Raw genomic sequence first — 21,874 nt, 5'->3', positions numbered from 1 at the left:
CTGTCTGTCTGTCTGTCTGTCTGTCTGTCTGTCTGTCTGCCTGTCTGTCTGTCTGTCCGTCCGTATGTCGGTCGGTCCGTCCGTATGTCGGTCGGTACGTCAGTCCGTCCGTCCGTCGGTTTGTTTGTCTGTGTGTCTGGTATCGTAATTCATTAATTTGGTATGTTTTATCTCTTTTAATTCTAATTTTAATTGAAGTTTACACAAAATATATATTTATAACTGATATCTCTCTACGAACGTCAAATTGACAATATATTGGAAATATTGACTAAAAATCGGGACACAAGAATTATGAAGTTACAATTGGACAACTATTCGATTATTATTACGGGTTTGACAAACAAGTATTCGTAGTTTGCTTCTATTTTCATAAAAAGAATGCAAACTTTGGAGAGAAAGTAGTATATTTAAGAATTCAAAGGTTATCCATGGAAAGTGAAATTTTAAAATATGAAAACATTATAGTAAACGAAAATGTGTCGTGTCAGTAAAAACAACAATCCTGTGAAGTTTATTACACAGTTCGTCCGCAATATTCAACCGTCAACCGAGGCTGCCCCCTGCAGTTTAGGTCGGTCGTGTAGTGGTACAAATACATCCGCGTACTGTACACAGCGCTGTTAAATCAACTAACAATATTGAGCGATGTTTTCAATCTAATCCCGACCGTAATCTCGCGCAAATATTGTCGCCACTGCCAATGGGGAAGAAAATCGTTCATTTGCGACCAGTTGTCCATTAGAAAACGACCATCTTCTCGAATGTTCTGTCAAGCGAAAATCGCTTTCGCCTTGTAGCAATATCGAAGGATATTGAAACGTTGCAGAAAAGTTTCCTACAAGCCTGAAGTGACTTAATCGGATTCTGAAGTCTTCTGCCATGCTGGCGCTGCAATTGACGACATTCTGTTGTTTACGACATCGAAGTACAATGCACACCTGAATGTAGTAACCTGTGCTTCTGTTTTTGTAGCGGCCGTCATAGGCACCAATAGCATAGAAATCTTCTACAGATGATCGCTGATTGTCTGCAAGGTGCGCTCTAATATCATCTTGGTCTTTTCTATTTTCAGTAAAGTTCCTAAGATCGGTTGAATGTTGACTTGCTTGAAAATCATCTGGTGCATGTGATTTGCGTGTAGGTTTCTCCGCCGAACGCCTATCAGTAGGTTCAAAACTGAACGACAGGTGGCAGCACAGGTCTGTATGGCACACAATCGTTTTACGGCCTTCCGGTCTGAGCGGAACTAGGTTGAAAGGATTCTTGTACAAATCATATGGAAACATATCTTTGTGGAATTTGGGTTGTGATAATAGGTCTAATTTCCTCGGCCCCTTTCCCTTCCCTTGCCCATTTCCCTGCCCTTTTCTCTTTCCCCGTCCCTTTTCCTGCCGCGTTTCCTTCCTCTTACCCTGTCCCTGCCCGTTTCTCTGCCCATGTCCATGCATTTTTCCCTGCCCCTGCCCATTTCCACGTCCCTTTTCACGCCCTTTTCCCCACCCCTTTCTCTTTGTATGTTGTAACGTCTCTCTTCCATTGTTAACCGTTTTGTCCAATTCGAGCATTTGATCGTTAAGGTCAGAAAGTGAAATGTTCAAACCACGGCAAGCATCCAACCTGGATTGGTCAACGACCGGAATCTTCTGAACAATCAGCTGCCCGCCACTCTCGTTACTGGTGTTGAAGCAATATCCGGCCGCTCCTTGTTGTGTGTAGATACCGCTGCCGTGGAATCGAAGTGACGGATAGTGGATGTTTGCGGCTAGGAAGTTCACGCCAAGCCCTACGGCGAACGCCGAGTGGAACTGAATGGATGTGTAAAATGGATGTGCGTCCATCCAAGCAGTTGGGAAGGCGATATTGGAAATGTTGTTGCGACAAATAAGATCTATCGGCGGATGTTCGAACAAAATATCAAAGCAGATTATTAAACCAAATCGTCCGAACGGCGTGTTAAAGACACTAATGTCCACCTTTGACGGCTTGTCGAACCAATTCTCATAAAACAAATTGTACTTATGATACTTCGCAACTAGTGTCCCCATTGCATCATACGCGACATTAGTGTTGTACTGATAATAACCGGTGCGCGGACAACTCGGGTCAAGAGATACGTTACATGGCTGTTTGTCACCTATATTCGCGACGACGTAAATATTATTTTCGCGTGCCATACAGCTGAGTGCAAACTGTATTTCTGTTTCTGGGTACACATCAGGATGCTCACAAGGATTCCAATTACGTTCTGGTTCCGGGATATTTTCCATAAACGGGAAAATGAGCTCCCGAGTTTTGTAAGACAAGCCGTAGACTCCATACTCGGGAAACACTATGATGTGTGCACCCTGGAAAAAATAACATAAATAGTTTAACCAGATTAGTTACTTCTCGATGTACTATTCAACATGACTTACGCGGAAACCTTTGTTTCAAACTAACTTTATAAGGCGCGTACTTCATGTGTATATATGACTAGAATTTCCTTTTCCTGAAAAATCCGTTCTTTAAAATCATAATATTGTACCGTCTAACTTACGCTGGGTATTTCGTGTGTGTTGTTTTAATATATGAAATTGGTCTGTATTTTTTTTATTATACACATTGATTATGCTCTATTACATCGACTCCCGCATATTTATATGAGCATGCCCACAAGTTCGTGATAATAACTTTATGACTCTACCTGAGATGGCATCGAAACTGATTACTTTGGTCACTTGCCGATATCATCTACAGTCACGTAATTCGAAGGGATGACAATGCACACGCAAGTCCGATGAAGTGTTCATTTAGATTGTATTCTGCTAATTAGCAAGTCCTCAAAATATTCCAATACATAAGATACATTCAGTAACTTTTAAAATTGTTAATATTGAAGTCCAATTATTAAAATTAAGGCGGGCGGCCAGACCCTTACGGGCCTGCCCCGCGATTCGCACAATGAAGCCAATGTACATGTATTCATTAATAAATGTAAGGACCCCTCATTTGGATGTTTATATCAACTCTGAAAGGCTTATTTATGCAACCTTAACGGCTTTGTTGAGTGAAGTCTAAAATTTGTACATTTTCCCCTTATAAACATCTGTTCACTTAAGCATATGTTTACTTTCGTCATTCGATACCGTCTTACTTATCTTAAATTTTTATGATAGAAATTTGCCTATTATGCTACACAACATTAAAGCATTTGAATCCAACCAAATTTTTTGCCAACTTACCTTTGATGTGGCAATCTTTGTCTGCTCCTGATATACACGGATGTTTGTCATCATGATTTCCAGTGCCTGTGCCCGGGGCAGCGGAAGTGGCGTCACTGGTGGTTGGTACACGGCATGCTCGTATACTGCAGCCGTGAAGAACTTCTTTATATCTGTTTTCAAGCATTGCGTCAAACAGAACAACGAACACACGAGTAATGTCTTAAAGTACTTTGTCAAACAATTTTGCTCCATGATGTTATTTTTTCTATCAATTGATAAATTTAGTCTTAATTCCAAAAACATAATACTTAATTCTACTCCTTTGTGAAATAGTTCTTCTTACATAAACATCCATGCGTTATCTTGTTTTCTCACGCAATACTGCTCCGTTAATTTAAATAACATGTTTATATACAATTCGATCCAATTAAATGCGTAGAGTGTAACCATTAAGTACAGCACTTACGAGCATGATCGTACCACTCTTAAAGCTGGCTTCTGATTGGTTGTCCTCAACACTTTCTTCTTAGAAGCTGTTGAAACAATGACTGTTTTTTTGGAAAACTATTGTTCAAATGTTATTTCGCAGAAAACAAGATGTAGATTATGTTCTTGGTAAGGCTACTTCGCTCCACTTCTTCACAACGAATAAGATATATATAGGATCTGGCACGAGTTGTCATATCATACCATATTTTATTAATCGAGTTCAGGAACACGAATTTGTTAGTAAGCATTTGACGTTGCAACGTCATTTCAGCAAAATAACAAAATGCGATTGGTCAATAAACGAAAACTAAGCCAATGAAAACGTTTCAAGATGTTGTATTACACACGTGTAATATAACAATATAATTATGTAATGGTTGTATTACATGGGAAACAGGGTATAGCATGTAATAAAAAGTAATATCCAATGGTCTGGCTATAAAAAAAATATATTTAACATTTTTGGTCTTTCTACATTGGACACTCCGTTCAAGGACGTTGCTTGAATAATCTGTATGCCGAATTCCAGGGCGGGTTATTGAAAGATGGTATGTTTTCATCCAATATTGTTTTCAAATCCTTATGTCTGTAGTGAGTTTTTCAAGCATTTAGATGAAACATATATGTGTGACAGACCATAAGACTATTTGTAATGTACTAAGATAACTGTATACATCTATAGAAATTATTTCAGCAAAGTGTACACATATTTTTAATTTTAGCTGGATTAAATAATAAAAAATTGAACTTAAATTTTAACTGAACGTCTGGAAACGTGTATGAAAATAACAATAAGATAATATTTCATTACAATTTTTAAAATAAAAAGATGCGTCAAAAGTTGTTGTTTACTTTATTTTACAGACTTGTATACAATATATATTGTTTTGACACACATAACAATGGAAAAAAAGTTATAAAATATCAAAAGAAATAACATGTTCATAGATTTTTCAAAGCAAAAAAATAATGCTTTTAAAGTTAACAGCTGAAAATTTATAATACCTTATATAAAATTACAATTTGTCCCCTCACGTTTCGTTTACAATGCTAAATTTCCCCTAGATCGAATGAGTACGTATTTTTCCATAAAAAATAATCACTAAGATTAAAAATTCTTCATTTTCAAAAACTCTCCATTTCTGCTGAGGGTTTAATTGCTCATTCAAATTTTCCACCAGCCTTTTGTGGAATACCACGGGAAAAGACAGCGTATATTTGTGTCTTGTTCTGAGAAAACTGGGCTTAATTCATGTGCGTAAAGTGTCGTCCCAGATTAGCCTGTGCAGTCCGCTTGAATGGTATTTTTAGTTTCAAGGAAGTCCCTCCTTACCGAAAATCAAGTTTAGGCGGAAAGTGTCGTCCCTGATTAGCCTGTGCGGACTGCACAGGCTAATCTGGGACGACACTTTACGCACATGCATTATGACCAGCTTTCACAGAACAAGACACATTTTGTCTTCACCCCAAAAGCCAAGCGTATTGAAGCCATGTTGTGCATATAACCTATATTTTAACCCTTTGCATTCTGGAAATGTGTCGTCTGCTAAAATGTCGTCTGCTGAATTTCTAAAATAAGCATTTTCTTCGATTTTTTTTTCCAAAAAATACTATCAGAATAGCAAACAGTTTGGATCCTGATGAGATGCCACGTTCTGCAAAGGCCTTAAAATTCGGTTCCAGCACTGAAAGAGTTAACCGATATAACAAACCCAAGACGTGAATTTCCATTCCCACGTCCGGTAAGCAAACTCATGAATCCCATGTAGGGATGTCCGACTGTAACGAGTAAAAATTTCGGAGAAAATGCGAAATGCTAACCACATTGTCTATCTAGGTCAGCATCAGGAAAGCGATTCAGGGCGGATTCGAAAGACTAATACATATTATGTACAAAATAACCATAAAAATGTGTGTGCAATCGAATTCAATAGCATTAAGCTTTATGGGGGAAAAAGATCTCCACGTAGAGCATATATGTAAAAATAATCAAAACGACTCACTGCTTTAGGCTCCATTTTTTAAATTTTCCTGTCAATTTATGTATCCCCGGAAGTACAATTTATGATTTTAAGCGTTTACCTTTTGGGAATTCATAACTTGGTTTACCAAGCGTGATTTCCTTATGACGGCGTCAACAAACTTAACAATCATATTTGCTGCTGTCATGGGTTGTTATTGTCATTGCCACATCTTATATTCTGATCGATCTCTGACAACTACTCGCTCAAATCTCTGATTTTATTGCAATTATGGAAAAACACCTCCTAAGTACATTTTCTATGAAAAACGGCCGCGTACTGCACGAACTATACAAAGCTCAGCCCTTTTAATTATGTATTTATATATGATTTCAAAAACTGTCTGGAAACTAAGGCGCATTTTTAGTAGTGTTGATGTATACAAACTGTCATTAAAATGAGTTTTATCCCTTAACCACACTTAAAATTGTTGCTAATTTTCGAATTGTTTAAATTAAATAACTATGGGTGATTTAAAATATCATTTTAATGGACATTTAACAAGACTATTGCAAATCAATATATGTCCCCTACCGGCTCCACCATTGTCAGAATTTTTTGTTATTAGGTGTTGCCATAGCAACCAGAATTCTTGACGTAGGAACACAATGAAAAGACGAGCATAATCTCCATATTGCCATCTGACCATGTTTCAAGTTTCATTAAAAAATATGAATAACTTTTAAAGTTATCGCAGGATCCAGAAAAGCGTGACAGACGCACAGACAGACAGACAGACTCACAGACAGACGCACAGAGCGCAAACCATAGGTCCCCTCTGGTGAAACCGGTAGGGGACCAAAAGCGTGAGCAAACTCTTCTTCTGTTTGTGTTTGATTTATATACTATAGCCTCACACTAATAAGATAATAGGTGCTACCTTTTGAACGGGCAAAAGTTTATCTGATGATCATATATTGTAATAAATAAATGAACATTATTGTACACAAAACATCATTTTTTGTTCAATAAAAAATCATGCAGCAAAACAAATAAATAGTATTTATTGCTTGATAAAAACAAAAGCGTTTTACATACTCCAAGCTTAGCTCTTATTAAATAAAAGTGTGTGCTTTTGTGGTATTTTTAAGCCTTACATAATCAAAACAGTGTAACGTGTAAAATCAATTTTAATTATGAGGCTTTCAATGTATAATTATTAGGACACCATACTTGGTTTGCAATGGAAATATATCATAAATACAGGTATCTTGCAGGATTTTGCTCTTCGCCAAGTATTGTCGCCTTGTCTAAAAACTAGACATGTTTAGCCAATACAGCAAATTATATCGCCACACACAAGCCAATTTGTATAAATTAATTTATCCTAGTCTACACTGCATATACTTTGTTGTTTGCAGCTGTGCAGTTATAATTTGAGTGCAAGCAAACACAATGTTATATCAACATTCAGCATTCTTAATTTATACGTTCCAACAGCACAGACAACAAACATAGAAATATTGGTAATCATATGAGCATATGTATGTGTCAGTCATTGTCTTTCTATGCCTAGCTGCTAGCAGAAGTATTTTCATATGTTCATGATGTTTGTATTTTCAATACATATACACAATGTATATCGTTATGAATGGCGATATAAAACATGCACGTCATTTATTTGCACGTCCAAAATAGTACCACAATACGTATTAATAAAACACTGTCATCAACTTACAAGAATATTAACATTCTTTCAAAGTAGTGTTATATTTTGAACAACTGTGGAATCAATGACTTATGTATCACAAATCGTTCGATGCATGTATTTAGTACAATAATAATAGAGCATATTATGCGGCTTGTATGGAACAATATCATATACGTAACACAATTTATTATATAGGAAAACAATTATCATGCTGGTTTTGTAATAGCTTATAGAACAGTTATCATTGATCAACAAGTGACTACCAATTTATTTATTACACGATTCACCGAAAATCACATGAATGCGTCAAATAAACAAGCAAATTGCTACTGTTTAGGATTATCGGTACACTGTCTTACTACAATGATCATAACACAGTGTTTAAGGAACGGAGTGCTTTTGCTTTCTAATGGTAATTATCATTTACTAGTTTCACATTTATTTGCAGGCGCTGATCGACTTTCATAATTAATTTGCATGGGATCTATCATATTTCTTCAATATGATTATTGCCTTAAAATCGTTAATTTAACAATGATTTGACAATATTTGAACATGTGATCTTTCTGTTACCAACATTGATGTGTGTGTTGTTTCAAACAAAAAGGTATTGAATCTTTAACATGTCTATACAAGTCCACATATGATCCATCCAAGTTAACCAACAGACCCAATAAACATGATCACCATAGCCTATAACTTTATCTCTTGAAAACTTGAATATTTCAGGACCCTACTATGTTGATGTATGTAAACATAAACTGTCAGTATTGCTCAATTGAATTACATGCATGATGCTAGCTTCTCAAATCGGAAAAGCAACACAAATCGTAACATTTGATAAATGGTCCAGACGTTTGTAAATGTACTGTTTTATTGATTTTTTTACACACTGGAAGATTTCAGTACGACAAATTGTGGTCCGAAAATGAAGTTTTGATGTCTGGCTTCTTTCCCCCTATAATTTTCTACAAATAAAATAATTGATAACCTTTAAAACCAATGCTAACGAGTATTCTGGTTGAACCAACATTATAAGATTAAGTGGTTTGAGTCTTAATCTTTATATGAGTCGTGTTCTTAGAAAATTGGGCTTTATGCATGTGCGTAAAGTGTCGTCCCAGATTAGCCTGTGCAGTCCGCACTTGATTTTCGGTAAGGAGGGACGTTCTTGAAACTAAAAATACCATAAAAGCGGAAAGTGTCGCCCCTGATTAGCCTGTGCGGACTGCACAGGCTAATCTGGGACGACACTTTACGCACATACATTATGCCCAGTTTTCTCAGAACACGACTCATGTAGTGGTATTTAACATATCGTTAACTTTGCTTTTTAATGAGATCGGGAAAGTGCGAGCACACGAAGTGTAAACAAGTTGAAAATAAGCTAAAATACTGAAGTTAAATTGGAATATCGTTTAATTTAGTGAACAAACGTGTTTCTGGTGGATTACAACCGCAATTTGCCAGAATAGGAGAGGTTTACAGGTTGGCCAATATGCTAAAAATAGAATCACTGATAAGCACTGCCCATGGCAACTGTTGCTGGTCGGACAATCTTTGTTGATCTCTGTGTGTACGACCTTCTTAATCACTATAGATTTAACATGTTTGAGTATGGAATTGCCATCTACTTCGTTTAAAAAACATTTTGGTGGGCAAAACACTGCTGCTATGGACTATGTAATAGTGACTCAAGGTATAGTGACAGAGATTACATGAAAGGTGTTTATTTCATACCTTTCCCAAAACCAAAAACAAATGAAGACAAGTGTAACAGGTGAATAAGTGCATGTGGTCGAAAAGACTTTACAGCAAGTAATGTAAAAAAGTGGACTTACATAAAATTATGCAGTAAGCATTTTATTGGAGATAGAGGACCAACAGAAAATCATCCAGATCCTATCCCTGCCACATTTACACCACAACAGGTATGACAATTATATATGAAAATAATTGTTTGTATTGTATAAAATGTTATGAATCAATCAGAATATATAAATATAATTATAGATATGACTGTGAGATCATGTATTCATCAGTAGGAAATATCTTTTAATAACAAGATATGCTGAATAATTAGCAATCAAGCTGTTTGGTACATACTATTACAAACAAAGCATTTACTGTCATAGGCTGAGAAGTATTCTCGAAAAAGAAAGGCAACAACACCAAGGGCTGTATCAAAGAAGACTTTACTTGAAGAATCAGTGGCACTACTTCAGCTAAAGGATACACCGGACAACCCATTACAGAAAGCAAACCCTGATGTGGTATTCCCACAATTACACACTGCTCAAATAATTGAACAGGTAAATAATAATATATTGTTTTGAAATAATATATCAGTAATTATTTACTCAACTGATAACGTTTTCGTTGTTAAAGTAGATCATTTTGCATTATTCAAGATCATTTTGCATTATTAAATCAATACACATGTGCCTTCATTATATATTTCTGCAGATAAAACTCTGAATGGCTCTTTAAATGATTTCTTATCTAATTTCAGCCAGGTGTGTTTAATGACCAGCAGATGTACACTGCCACAAAGTTAATATCAATAGATGATAAGGAAACCCAAACACAATTTACCTGCAGTGATCAGCTTTTTAATGAAATAGAAAGGCGCATTCAAATCAATAGATCCTCAATAGCCATGAGTCCAAAAAAAGAAAAGAAGTTCAACCAAACAAACACAAAAGGATACTAAAATGTCATGTGAACAGCTACTTACTGATGCCAAGTTATTTAAATTTAACACAGGCATTACTCCGAATCAGTTTAGTCATTTATACAAGTCCATTGGCGGGTCGGTACATATATTGAAATACTGGCATGGACCAAACAAAAAAAGAAAAACAATAAAGAACATCACACCGGATAACCAACTGCTGCTTACTCTCATGAAACTTAGACATGCATTTTCAAACAAAGTTTTGGCTTACAGATTTGGGATAGGCGCAAGTATGGTTTCAAGCATTTTCATCACATGGGTTCAGTTTTTATATAAGACTACAGAACCATTAACGAAAAGGATGTTCCCAACAAAAGAACTGAAACGTGAGCATTTACCGGATGCTTTTAGGTAATTCAAAAATGCTCGAATAATTATTGACGGTTTTGAGATATTTGTGCAATCATCAAGCGACTTTGCAGAACAAGGGAACATGTATTCGTCATATAAAAAAACATACAACATTAAAATGTTTGGTGGGCATTGCTCCTACCGGTGCCATTACATTTTTATCGGACGTATATGAAGGGAGTAAAAGTGATAGAGATATTGTAATTGACTCCAAATTTGCAGAAATTTTAGAACCAGGGGATTTAGTGATAGCAGACCGAGGGTTCCTCATTAAAGACATTCTTCAAAAGAACAGAGTTGAACTGAACATCCCTCCATTTTTAAGCGGTCGAGATAGGCTGACCCCACATGAGGAAATTCTTACCAAAAGAATTGCAAGAGTAAGAATACACGTGGAAGGTGCAATTGAACGAATGAAAAAATTCAAGATTATTGGTGCAACTTTGCCATTAAGTTTCAAGCCAATGGCCACACAGATTGTAAAAATAGTAGGATTTCTTGTTAACTATCAGGCCCCTTTGGTGAACTAGTGTGGAAGAAATGAAAATATTATTCCTGGATGTGTGACAAAAGAGAAATTCATTAAATCATAAGTAGAACAAACACTGTATTGTGGCTTTCATGAACTAGAAAAATATGAAAATTTCATTCCATTGGAGTCGCGTTCTGAGAAAACTGGGCATAATGTATGTGCGTAAAGTGTCGTCCCAGGTTAGCCTGAGCAGTCCGCACAGGCTAATCTGGGACGACACTTTCCGCCTAAATTGGATTTTTGCTTAGAAGAGACTTCATTTAAACGAAAAATGTCATAATAGCGGAAAGTGTTGTCCCTGATTAGCCTGTGCGGACTGCACAGGCTTAATCTGGGACGACACTTTACGCACATGCATTATGCCCAGTTTTCTCAGAATGCGACATATTGAATATCGTATATTGTTTATGTAAAACACGCTACAACGTGATTGTACTTGCTTATGTTTATGGTTTTATGTTGTTTGATACAAAATTAGACATTTTAACGCGCAAAACAGAATATATTATTGTCAACACAGTCACTCGTTTTGTTCAATTTTAGTTCTTTTCCCTATACAGTTGTAGTTCTGTTGGCATGAGGCGGCGGGGTACCCTCATCTCCAAAAATTCCGGTATGAGTAAGTTGTTGTGAAAGGCAATAAGCTTAGGCAGCAGCTCCTCACAAAACTCAATGTCCCTTTTAATTGTTTCTGCACCTTTTGGTGACCAAATGACAAACTCACATGTATCTGTCTCACATATTGCCACATATTGCCATTTGCATTTGTGCCTGATAGAAGTAGGCATGTGTCTTCTTAACTTGCATTTTCCCATCTGTCAAAGTGTAGCACAGGGAATATCTTTGTTTAGGTTTTAATTTGTCTAATTCACATGGATGAATGCATTCTAGTATGAAGGGACGCTTGTGCGTTTTCCATCAGTTTTCATTATGCCATCAGGGCTACATCCAAGCTCTGGAATTTTTGGGTTTATCCAAAGACCTGTACTTTCCACTGTTTGATTTTCAGTTAAAGTTAAACTATACTGTTGGAATGCTTTATTCTCGTTTGTTTTTCCATATCGTAATGCCTTCAGGTCCGGAAGTGCACTGCCCCAGAGTTAACGCCTTAAAAGGTTATTTTTTCCACGCAAGGTTTTCACATTTGAAATATCCTTTGCAGCAGATGCTGTAATAAGCAAAAATCAACTTCGTTGCCTTTCATCAGATTCAGATTGTGTCTGTGTATTTTCAATTTGATAGGGTTCATTTCCACTGACTGTTGATTTGAATAATTTCAATGCAGATTGAAATCTTAATGTTAAGTCTTTTTTACCAACCTCAAAGTCATATTTGACTTCAAGAATCTGTTCGAACATGGTCAATGATTGGCATGAAGGAAGTGATGTTATGAAATTATTAATGAATGAGCTGTCATCTTGCTGGTCAGGCCTTGGATCAAAGTGGATAATTCTGTCTGGTTTCATTTTTTTACTGTAGGTAGCTGTGTGACAGGGTTGAGGGTCACGCTTGTTCTTCCTCTCCTTGTTCCAACTGCATAGTTTGGATGTTGTAGCAATGTGGTGACCATATTCTAAAATGTAATCATCCACAGTAAACAATACAGCCGCAATATGGTTGCATCTTCCCATTGCAGAAGCTTTGCAATCACACGATGCATCCAGAACTTTCTCAGAATTCCCATTAGGGTGATGGATACATTATAGTTAACCTGTACTGAATAAGAAGCTTGCACTGTGCATTTTATGAACTGAAAGTTATCTCTACACATATGTTTCATATTTTTAACGTGCCCGCTACGATAGTATTGTCTTCCTTTCATTAACGGCTTTGAAGTGTTAAAATCTTTCAAATTGGAAGAGTTGTCATCACTATCACTGTTGTCACTGTCAACTTTTGCTGTTACTATAATGTGATCGTGTATAGTACTATAGCAATATCCCTCTGGAAGACTTGTTGACGGAAACGGTTTCCAACCAGTCACTGGCAGAACAGGAACTGTTGTTTTGTTGTTGCCTTGAACATTGGTCAAAACGTCACGAACCTTTTTTTCAAACCACTTGCCTTCATCAATTGACACCACAATGTCATCTTTGCCACCAGCTTCAAGACAGGTCTTGCATCTGAAAATCATAATGATGTTTCTTTTAGCATAATTACAAGCAACTGACTAATTTCTATGAATGAACAGAGAACCTATTGAGATAAGATTATGAATTATAAGATCTACAAACTTCACCTGTGTCTGAATAGAGATTTTACTTGTTTATCTCTGTTATGTTACAGGCCGATTCCATTGAGTATGTAGCAGGGGACAAAAATATTTCTAAACTGCACTCGTCCTGCAGGACGAGTGCATAAAAATGTTCACTCGTCCTGCAAACACATGCACTCGTTCATCAAGAACAACAATTGTGTGATTTTAGGGAATGATATGATCTTTGCAAATAAATGTAAATATATGCCTGTTTATCGTAAATAAATGCGTGTCTTTTTTCAACAACAAATTGTTTGTTGCTTTTTAATATATGCTTGTTTGAGATCTTTGTAAATAAATGTAAATATATGCCTGTTTTATCATTAAATGTCTTTTTTTTCAATAACAATTTGTTTAATATTTTCTAGTATATGCTTGCTTGATCTTTGTAAATAAATGTTAATATATTTCATTCTTTTTTTGTCTATTTTATCCTTCAATAATAATTCTTTCCCCCATTTTCATACATTATTCGTTTTATTACCATCTTGATTAATTCTTCACAGCTTGTGAACAAACGGCCGGTACACTCCTTTAATCAGATTTTCGCACCTTCATTCAATTATCACGATAACGATGTTTGAGTTTCACAGATTAAATATTTAGTGTGTATCATTAACAACTTCACTAACAACTTGTGAACAAACGGCCGGTACACTTCTTTACTGTAAATCCAAAACACACTCCCGTAAGTTGGTGTTAACGCGTTTTTAATACGAAACAAACTTCAGAATGTAAATGTTACCGCAACATTGAAATATTTTTGCAGTGTAAATTCTCTTTTGTGTTGACTCTTTTTCTCAATAAAAAGGGCGCGAAAATTATGCAGCATATAAAGCGTTGGTGTATTGAGCGTTGTAACAAGCACACAACTAGTCAGGGGATTGGTGCATGTTCGGAGGGAATATTTCATCAAGTCTATAAATAGTCACTTAAGCCAAAATTTATTTGATACAAGAGAAAAAATGGCAAGGTTTGTGTTAAAGAAAATACTGAGAGCTTTTATCGTTAATATTTACCAGAAAGTGCTTTAAAAATGTTATAAACGGGATTATCGGGAAATGAATATAAACTTGAAAAGTAGCAAGCATGCAGTAATAGAGTCGGGTTGAAACGGATGTATTGGGGAATCGTTCGAGTCGGGATTTTACTACCTCTGCGGAAAAGACTTAACATTTAGGAAGGGGTTTTATTCCGCCTGTCTGATAACACGAAGGGGGTTTGTTCCGCCCGTCTGAAAACTCGAAGGGGGTTTGTTCCGCCTATGCAAAACTAGCGAGGGGGTTTCTTCCGCGTAAGCAAACTATGAAAGGGGATTTCTTCCGCCCTGCCGTTTTTAGCTAAGGGGGTTTCTTCCGAAGGGGGTTTATTCCGGTAATCTACTACGCTGATTGAGCACCTCTGCTGATATTTCGTCAATTGCATTCCTATTAATTAAATGGCCTGTAATTGGTGTTTAAAATGTCTTTTGACTATTATGAAGGGTAAGAGTGCACTTCGAAAGCCCGATATCATAAGAAAATAAAACTAATTGGACTTAATGAATGTCCGCACAAATTGCAAGCTGGATGTTGGAAAAATGACCCGACCAAGTGGCCGATGATCGAGTACGGCGACATTCATGATCAACTTTCTCACTGAGACACCGGGTAAATTCGGGGTTCATTCATCTTCGAACATTATAATTATATTTCTACTATGTCAATTTATCATGCTAATGTGAAGCTGTAAAATACGTAGGGACATCTGGTACATGACTTACTGAAAGCCTTAGTTGTGTTCATCGTAATGAGTACGAGTGACAAATATTAACATTAACACACATATATCTGTATAAATTTTTGTTTTTCAAACATTATTTACCCCCGTTGCTGTCAAACGTAATTTCTGTTTATGATGTCGATCGTTTATTGTCGTAACATTAAATCTTAATACGGAATGACGTCTTTTTAATTAACTGATACACGCTTAATACGTTACTTGTTTTTTTTACGTAAATTTTATTACTCAGTTTTGTATTCAGTAGTAAATTTTATAATTATTAAATACTTTAATAAATTACTCGGGCTAGTATCTTTACAGTGTAAATTTCTGATAATCTAAATTGGACATGACTTAATATTTGACCATATGTCACATATCTAATTTAAGCAACTGTTAAGTACATCGGCGTTAATTATTCATCCAAATGGCTGCTTAATACTACCAGAAAGAGGAGACATGGTGGCATTTATCGTAGTAAATGACACTGTCTGGACCACCCAGTGTGGTTTATGACACCTTTTTGTCAGTTAAGTTTGGACAATATTTGATCAAAACGAGATAATCGGATTATGCAAAACAAAGGGGCAATTAAACACCAGAATACAAAAGCTTACACGATTTTAAGACTGATGCAAACAATCAAATGAAAAAATATTGCATTTAATTTAATTAAATGTTTATTTAAGGTGTCAACGTGTTTTATAAAGCAACTGTATATTCAATTATTTCGGCATTAAAAATTTGGCTTAAATGACTGCTCAGTCTGACAACAGATGACATAGAGGTATCATAAATTGTGTTTAATGACCACATGTGGTTTATGCAGAGCCCCAAGTATAGGTCCCCAGCTGGCTTTATGACACAGTGTTTTCTTTGTCTGGACAGTATCCGATCATAACGAGATAATCGGTTTGTGATGAAGAAAGGGGCATTCAAATACCTAACATGCGGAAACAAAAAGTGTCGAAATTGGTGTGAATTAAATAAAAACAATAACATTTATCATGAGAATTAATTTAATACGTAACAAGGTAATAAGGTAACAAATATAGAGGTTCAAATCAGCTACTATATGTTGCATATATTTAAAACTTATTGGTTGTTTGTTTTCATCCTTATTTGTGTTCGTTCATTAAATTAAATTTATTATGAAAGAATTTCTATTACTGGGTATTTCTATTCTAAAAAATGGTCGCGAAGATGTGCCTTAACTTAAGAAAATTGCGAGCAGTGTTTAATATTTCAATGCAAATAAAATGGCGACAGCGCTTTTGTTTTCACCGTCGTCAAGGGGCATGTAACTCTAACTGACGCAAGTGCCCGGATGTTGCGATAAGGTCAATAAGAAAACTCCGACAAGCAGATCGCAATCATAGCGGATTACGTAAGCGAAATTCTATATTTGTAACGATGTATCAAGCTCTTTTCTATAATATAAATTATTAAAGCCGCACACTAAACTAAACTGCTTTGTAAAACTTTAATACAATCATAAATGCTTTAGAGAGAAATGGCGTAATCAAAATAAATGAGTTAACGGCAGACTGACTATCAGAAACGTTTCTAATACATTTTATAGGGAGTTGATGAAAATCCGTTGTAAAAATGAGCATTTATTTTATATTGATTTTGAACTTGTATTAAATCGTCTGACAGTGAATCCGGTGGCTATTCATATTTAATTTTGAAATTATTTTTATTAAATGCAAATGACACATCCATATCATGATGGGTTTTTTGTTTATTAAAAATGTTTAGATCTTTGTTTTATTGTGTTGTTTTTAAAAAGACACCGATTTTTTTATTTAGATATAAATTAAATTTTGATTGTAACCATAATTTAATACAGGCCTAAGTTCGTGGTTTCATTAACAGATAGTCTAATATGCATTTTATTGCATTTATTTTTAATGCGAACCTGTTACATTTCCCTATCGAAAAATGAAATGTTGGTATTACGGTGCTGTTCACGAACATTCGAATAAAATACATTTAGCATATTATGCATGTGTTTATTTATAACAAGATGGTCCTTATATGTTAATTGCAATTTCCACATTTCTCCCCGTTTCAATATATGTTGTATTAGAAATGTTGTTGTTATTGTTGTATTATAAGCCGTACATTTTACACCTGAAGTCGCTTTAAGCTGGCTAAGCCGCGTTGAAATCACCTTTTTTTACTTAAGTTAAAACAATATTTAAGTTAACAATTTATAATGATTTCCCTTGTTTATGATCCACAGAAAATAAATATATAATTGGAAATCATTTAAGTAATTAAATAGTTTTATTTTCTTGTGTACAGTACCTAACAATGCCTTAATGTTCCTTCATTCTGAGATCCACGCAACATACTGTCATTTACTAATCATCGACAATTACTCTGAGATTAATTAGCACGTGTGGCAATTATTATGTTGCCCAAACTGCTCAATAATATTGTGCATCAAACGGTATAACACGTTTTTATAGAACACACAACTGGTGTGGTTAAACTATTTATTGTGTTTCTTTTCTCATTACTCGTTCATATATTCAATAAATAAAGATAAAATAATAACCTTTTATAAAGTATGTATAGCACCTACAATTTTGAATAATGATCGAACAGTAATGATCATGCATTTGATATAAAATCTGTGTAAACTCTTAAAAATTACGTCCATTCCATATGAACGACACGCTTTCTGTGTTGGAAAAAATGGCGGCAAGATAAGCGTTGCTGAGGGGTGTGTGAAAAATCGATATCTAATTGGCTGATCGAAAATGTGGGCGGAGCGATCGATACTTCGGCGACTGGTCAATCGAAATACCGCGGGAATAGCGATACCGCGGGAATACAGATGCCGACTATAATGTTTTGAACACACGATTTTTTATCGAGCGTTTATTGATTTATAAGGATAATACTAAAAATAAGATATCAAAAAGATCGAAGAAAATACATAAGAAACAAATCGTGATTCATGCCATACATTTATGACGGGTTATATTTACAATCATTGTGTATGGGAACAGTGTTCGAGATTTGTGGTAAACCAGTCCATTGGATATGACTTTTTCCCTTACAGCCGAGAGGCAGGAAAAATGAAGCATAACAATCTAGAGCAAAAAGTCGTATTTTGGCGGTGAAATACATATAATGAAAGAAAATTGATTTCAATACGCTACAAAATAATGACGTTAATGTCATATATTTTATGCATGCATTTACGCTTGAATAAGCATTTGTCGAAGTGTCTATTATACTTAAGTGGTATAGGATATTACATCGCAAAAATAGATGACGAGGGCTGAAATATTTCGAGTTGAATCGGTATGTCTATATGTATGCCAGAAAACTGAAACAAATAAGAGGTCAACACCCGCCGCTGCGCAGTGGGCCTTTGCTTTTTATTATTATCATCGAATCAATTATACTTTTCAAACTGTAGAAAGCTTGTTGTAGAGTTCTTCTTCATTAATGGTGCTTCTTGATTAATTTATTCCTTCGATATAATCCCGACCATAATCTCGTCCGAATAGTGTCGCCACTGCCAATGGCGAAGACAAATATTCATTAACGATCAAGTGCCCATCAGTAAAAGACCATATTCTGGGATATTCTGTCAATCGAAAATCATTTTCGCCTTGCAGTAATATCTCGGGATAAAGATACGAAGAGGAAAAGTTTCCGATTAGCTCGAAATGATTTAACCGCATACTGAATTCTTCGCCCATTTCGTCACTGCAGTTTACGACATTAAGTTGTTTACGACATCGAATTACGGTACAGAGCTGAATGTAGTACCTGCCTTCGTAAACATGGAGGCCATCAAAGGCTCCAAGTGCATAGAACTCTTCGTCATATGCTGCACGCTTGTTTTCACTATTCGCAGTTACAACTTCTACTTCTTCACTATCTTCGGCTTTATTAAAAGGATGGGTTGAATGTTGACCTGCTCTATCGATTCCATTTGCTGTTTGTGTTTGGTACTCCATCGCAGGTCTGTTTTTAGGCTCTAAACTGTATGATATATGACAACATAGGTCTGTGTGGCATACAGACGTATTAACGCCTTCAGATCTGAGCGGAACAAGGTTGAAACGATCGTAGAACAAATCATATTGAAACATATCTACGTGAAATCCATGTTGCATTTCGTCGTTAATGTCATGCTGTGAAATGCTTCCCTGCCCCTTTCCCTGTCCCTTTCTCTGTCCCTTCCCCTTTCCTAGCCCCTTTCCCTTTCTCTGCCCCTTGCCATGCCCTTTCCCCTGTCCCTTTCCCTGTCCCTTTCTCTTCCCCTTTCCCTGCCCCTTTCCATGCCGCTTTCCATGCCCCTTGTTATGCTCCTTTCCCTGCCCCTTTCTCTTTGTATGTTGCAACGTCTCCCTTTCATTGTTAACCGTTTTGTCCAATCCGAGCATTTGATCGGTAAGGTCGGAAAGTGAAATGTTCAAACCACGACACGCCTCCAATCTGGGCTGGTCAACGACCGGAATCTCCCGAACAATCAGCTGTCCGCCACTGTCGTTACGGGTGTTGTAGTAGTATCCGGCCGCTCCTTGTGGCGTGTAGATACCGCTACCATGAAAACGCCATGATGGAAGGTGGATATTGGCAGCTAGAAAGTTAATACCAAGCCCTACGGCGAACGCTGAGTGGAACTGAACGGACGTGAAGAACGGACCAGCATCCATCCACGCGGTGGGGAAGGCTATGTTGGAAATGTTGTGGCGACAAATAAGATCTATCGGTGGGTGTTCGAACAGTACATCAAAGCATGTAAATAAACCAAACCGTCCGAAAGGCGTGCTAAATACGCTTATGTCTGGCTTTGAAGGCTTGTCGAACTGAAACTCATAAAACAAATTGTATTTATGATACTTCGCAACGAGGGTTCCCCTTGTATCATACGCGACATTAGTGTTGTACTGGTAGTAACCGGTGTGTGGACAACTCGGGTCAGTCAAAACGTTACATGGCTGTTTGTCACCAATATTCGCGACGAGGTAAATATTATTGTCGCGTGCCATACAGCTTAGTGCAAGCTGTATTTCCGTTTCCGGATACATGGTCGGATGCTCACACGGATTCCAACTTAGTTCTGGTTCCGGGATATATTCCATGAATGGGAAAAGTAGCTCCCGAGTTCTCAGAAACATGCCAAAGATTCCATCCTCTGGGAACACTATGATATTTGCACCCTGAAAAAAAAATAAACAGTATTTTACCGCATTGGTTCGTCCCTATTTAAAACTGTTTTATTACGATTTCGAAATTTCAAACGGAAACAATCAATAATTCACGCAGACACGAGTTTTACCTGTAAATGATTGAACACGTGCGTGATGCTCGCTGAAGAAAAAAAACATACCCCAAAACATGTTATCGTTAACTTAATTTTGTGATTTGTCATGGTATTTATTACTTTTACTATTTTTGAATTATGTATTATTATATTAGTTTACGTTGCATAACATAGACAGTCTTTATTTAGCCTATACAAAGATTATCAAATTCCTTTCTTGGATAGAAATAGTACTTGGAAACAAGAACGCTACATGAGAAGGAATTGAGCCCGGGTCCTATCGTTCGTTGAATTCTCTTTATATACTCCCTTGCGACACTTAAAGCCAACCAATTAATTTGTTAATGTGCGAACTTACCTTTAATGCGGCAATTTTCGTCTGCTCCTGATATACACGGATGTTTGTCATCATGATTTCCAGTGCCTGTGCCCGGGGCAGCGGAAGTGGCGTCACTGGTGGTTGGTACACGGCATGCTCGTATACTGCAGCCGTGAAGAACTTCTTTTTATCTGTTTTCAGGCATTGCGTCGAACAGAACAACGAACACACGAATAATGTCTTAAAGTACTTTGTCAAACAATTTTGCTCCATGATGTTATTTTTTCTATCAATTGATATACTTAGTCTTAATTCCAAAAACATAATACGTAATTCAACTCCTTTGTGAAATAACTCTTCTTACATAAACATCCACGCGTTATCTTGTTTTCTCACGCAATACTGCTCCGTTAATTTAAATAACATGTTTATATACAATTCGATCCAATGAAATGCGTAGATTGTAACCATTAAGTGCAGCACTTACGAGCATGATCGTAACACTCTTAAAGCTGACTTCTGATTGGTTGTCCTCACGCTTTCTTCTTAGAAGCTGTTGAAACAATGGATGTTTTTTTGGTAAACTATTTTTCAAATGTTATTTCGCAGAAAACAAGATGTAGATTATGTTCTTGGTAAGGCTACTTCGCTCCACTTCTTCACAACGAATAAGATATATATAGGATCTGGCGCGAGTTGTCATATCATACCATATTTTATTAAACGAGTTCAGGAACAGGAATTTGTTAGTAAGCGAGCCTTTGGCGAGCTTACTAACGAATTTCCTGGACGAGTTTAATAAAATATGGTATGAAATGACAACGAGTGTCAGATATATTTATCACATGCTTTTAAATGAGCAAATTAAATAAAAAATTACGCAAACATAATGATAAATCCCGAATGTTGTTTTTCATTTCGTGATATATCCTGCAAAGTTGGTATATTATCTTTTATACGACGGTTTCAGTATATTCACTGTTCGTTAGAACGTAGATCGACAACTCTGCTGGGATATTCTATTTCGATCATGTAAAAACGTGTTGTTTTAAATGGGCATGTCGATCTATCGAAACATTCAATGAAACCGACACATAATGTTGCACTCAGCATGTCGACTTTCTACTATTTAATTGCATCTAAGCATGCAGTGAGATGAACTTAACACTTCTTTTTTCTGCAATGCTTTTCGTCAACCCCAAAGAAAAATATCTTATACTAAGGATCTTAAAAACAAATCTTCCGTCAAAA

At 36.3% G+C, this 21,874-nt stretch overlaps 1 protein-coding gene across 3 annotated transcripts; it reads right to left on the bottom strand.

Annotated features, from left to right (window-relative positions):
* Positions 1-389: 389 nt before the first annotated feature.
* On the bottom strand, positions 390-21,619 carry LOC127869322 (pantetheinase-like). Of its 3 annotated transcripts, none has more exons than XM_052411786.1 (3): positions 21,510-21,619; positions 3,225-3,843; positions 390-2,348 (listed from the first exon to the last, which is right to left on the bottom strand). In XM_052411786.1, the coding sequence occupies exons 2-3, from the start codon at positions 3,507-3,509 to the stop codon at positions 660-662; spliced, it is 1,974 nt and encodes a 657-aa protein (XP_052267746.1). In that variant the 5' UTR covers positions 3,510-3,843; positions 21,510-21,619; the 3' UTR covers positions 390-659. The 3 variants fall into 3 exon arrangements, with proteins under 3 accessions (XP_052267746.1, XP_052267745.1, XP_052267744.1); XM_052411785.1 differs by having other exon boundaries at positions 21,504-21,610; XM_052411784.1 differs by lacking the exons at positions 390-2,348; positions 3,225-3,843 and adding exons at positions 16,007-20,200; positions 20,663-21,280 and having other exon boundaries at positions 21,510-21,599.
* Between the last annotated feature and the right edge of the window lie 255 nt (positions 21,620-21,874).

Source organism: Dreissena polymorpha, chromosome 2 (genome assembly GCF_020536995.1).
Source record: "Dreissena polymorpha isolate Duluth1 chromosome 2, UMN_Dpol_1.0, whole genome shotgun sequence".
NCBI classification, from domain to species: domain Eukaryota; kingdom Metazoa; phylum Mollusca; class Bivalvia; order Myida; family Dreissenidae; genus Dreissena; species Dreissena polymorpha.
This window is presented reverse-complemented; position numbering and strand designations above follow the sequence as displayed.

What these genes read in the sequence shown, in the direction of transcription:
- LOC127869322 (XM_052411784.1), bottom strand. Translation starts at nt 20,947, where the DNA reads ATGTTTTTGGAATTAAGACTAAGTATATCAATTGATAGAAAAAATAAC. An exon ending in CGAAAATTGCCGCATTAAAG is followed by an intron (nt 20,201 to 20,662) that starts GTAAGTTCGCAC and finishes TTTTTTTTTCAG; the next exon opens with GGTGCAAATATCATAGTGTT.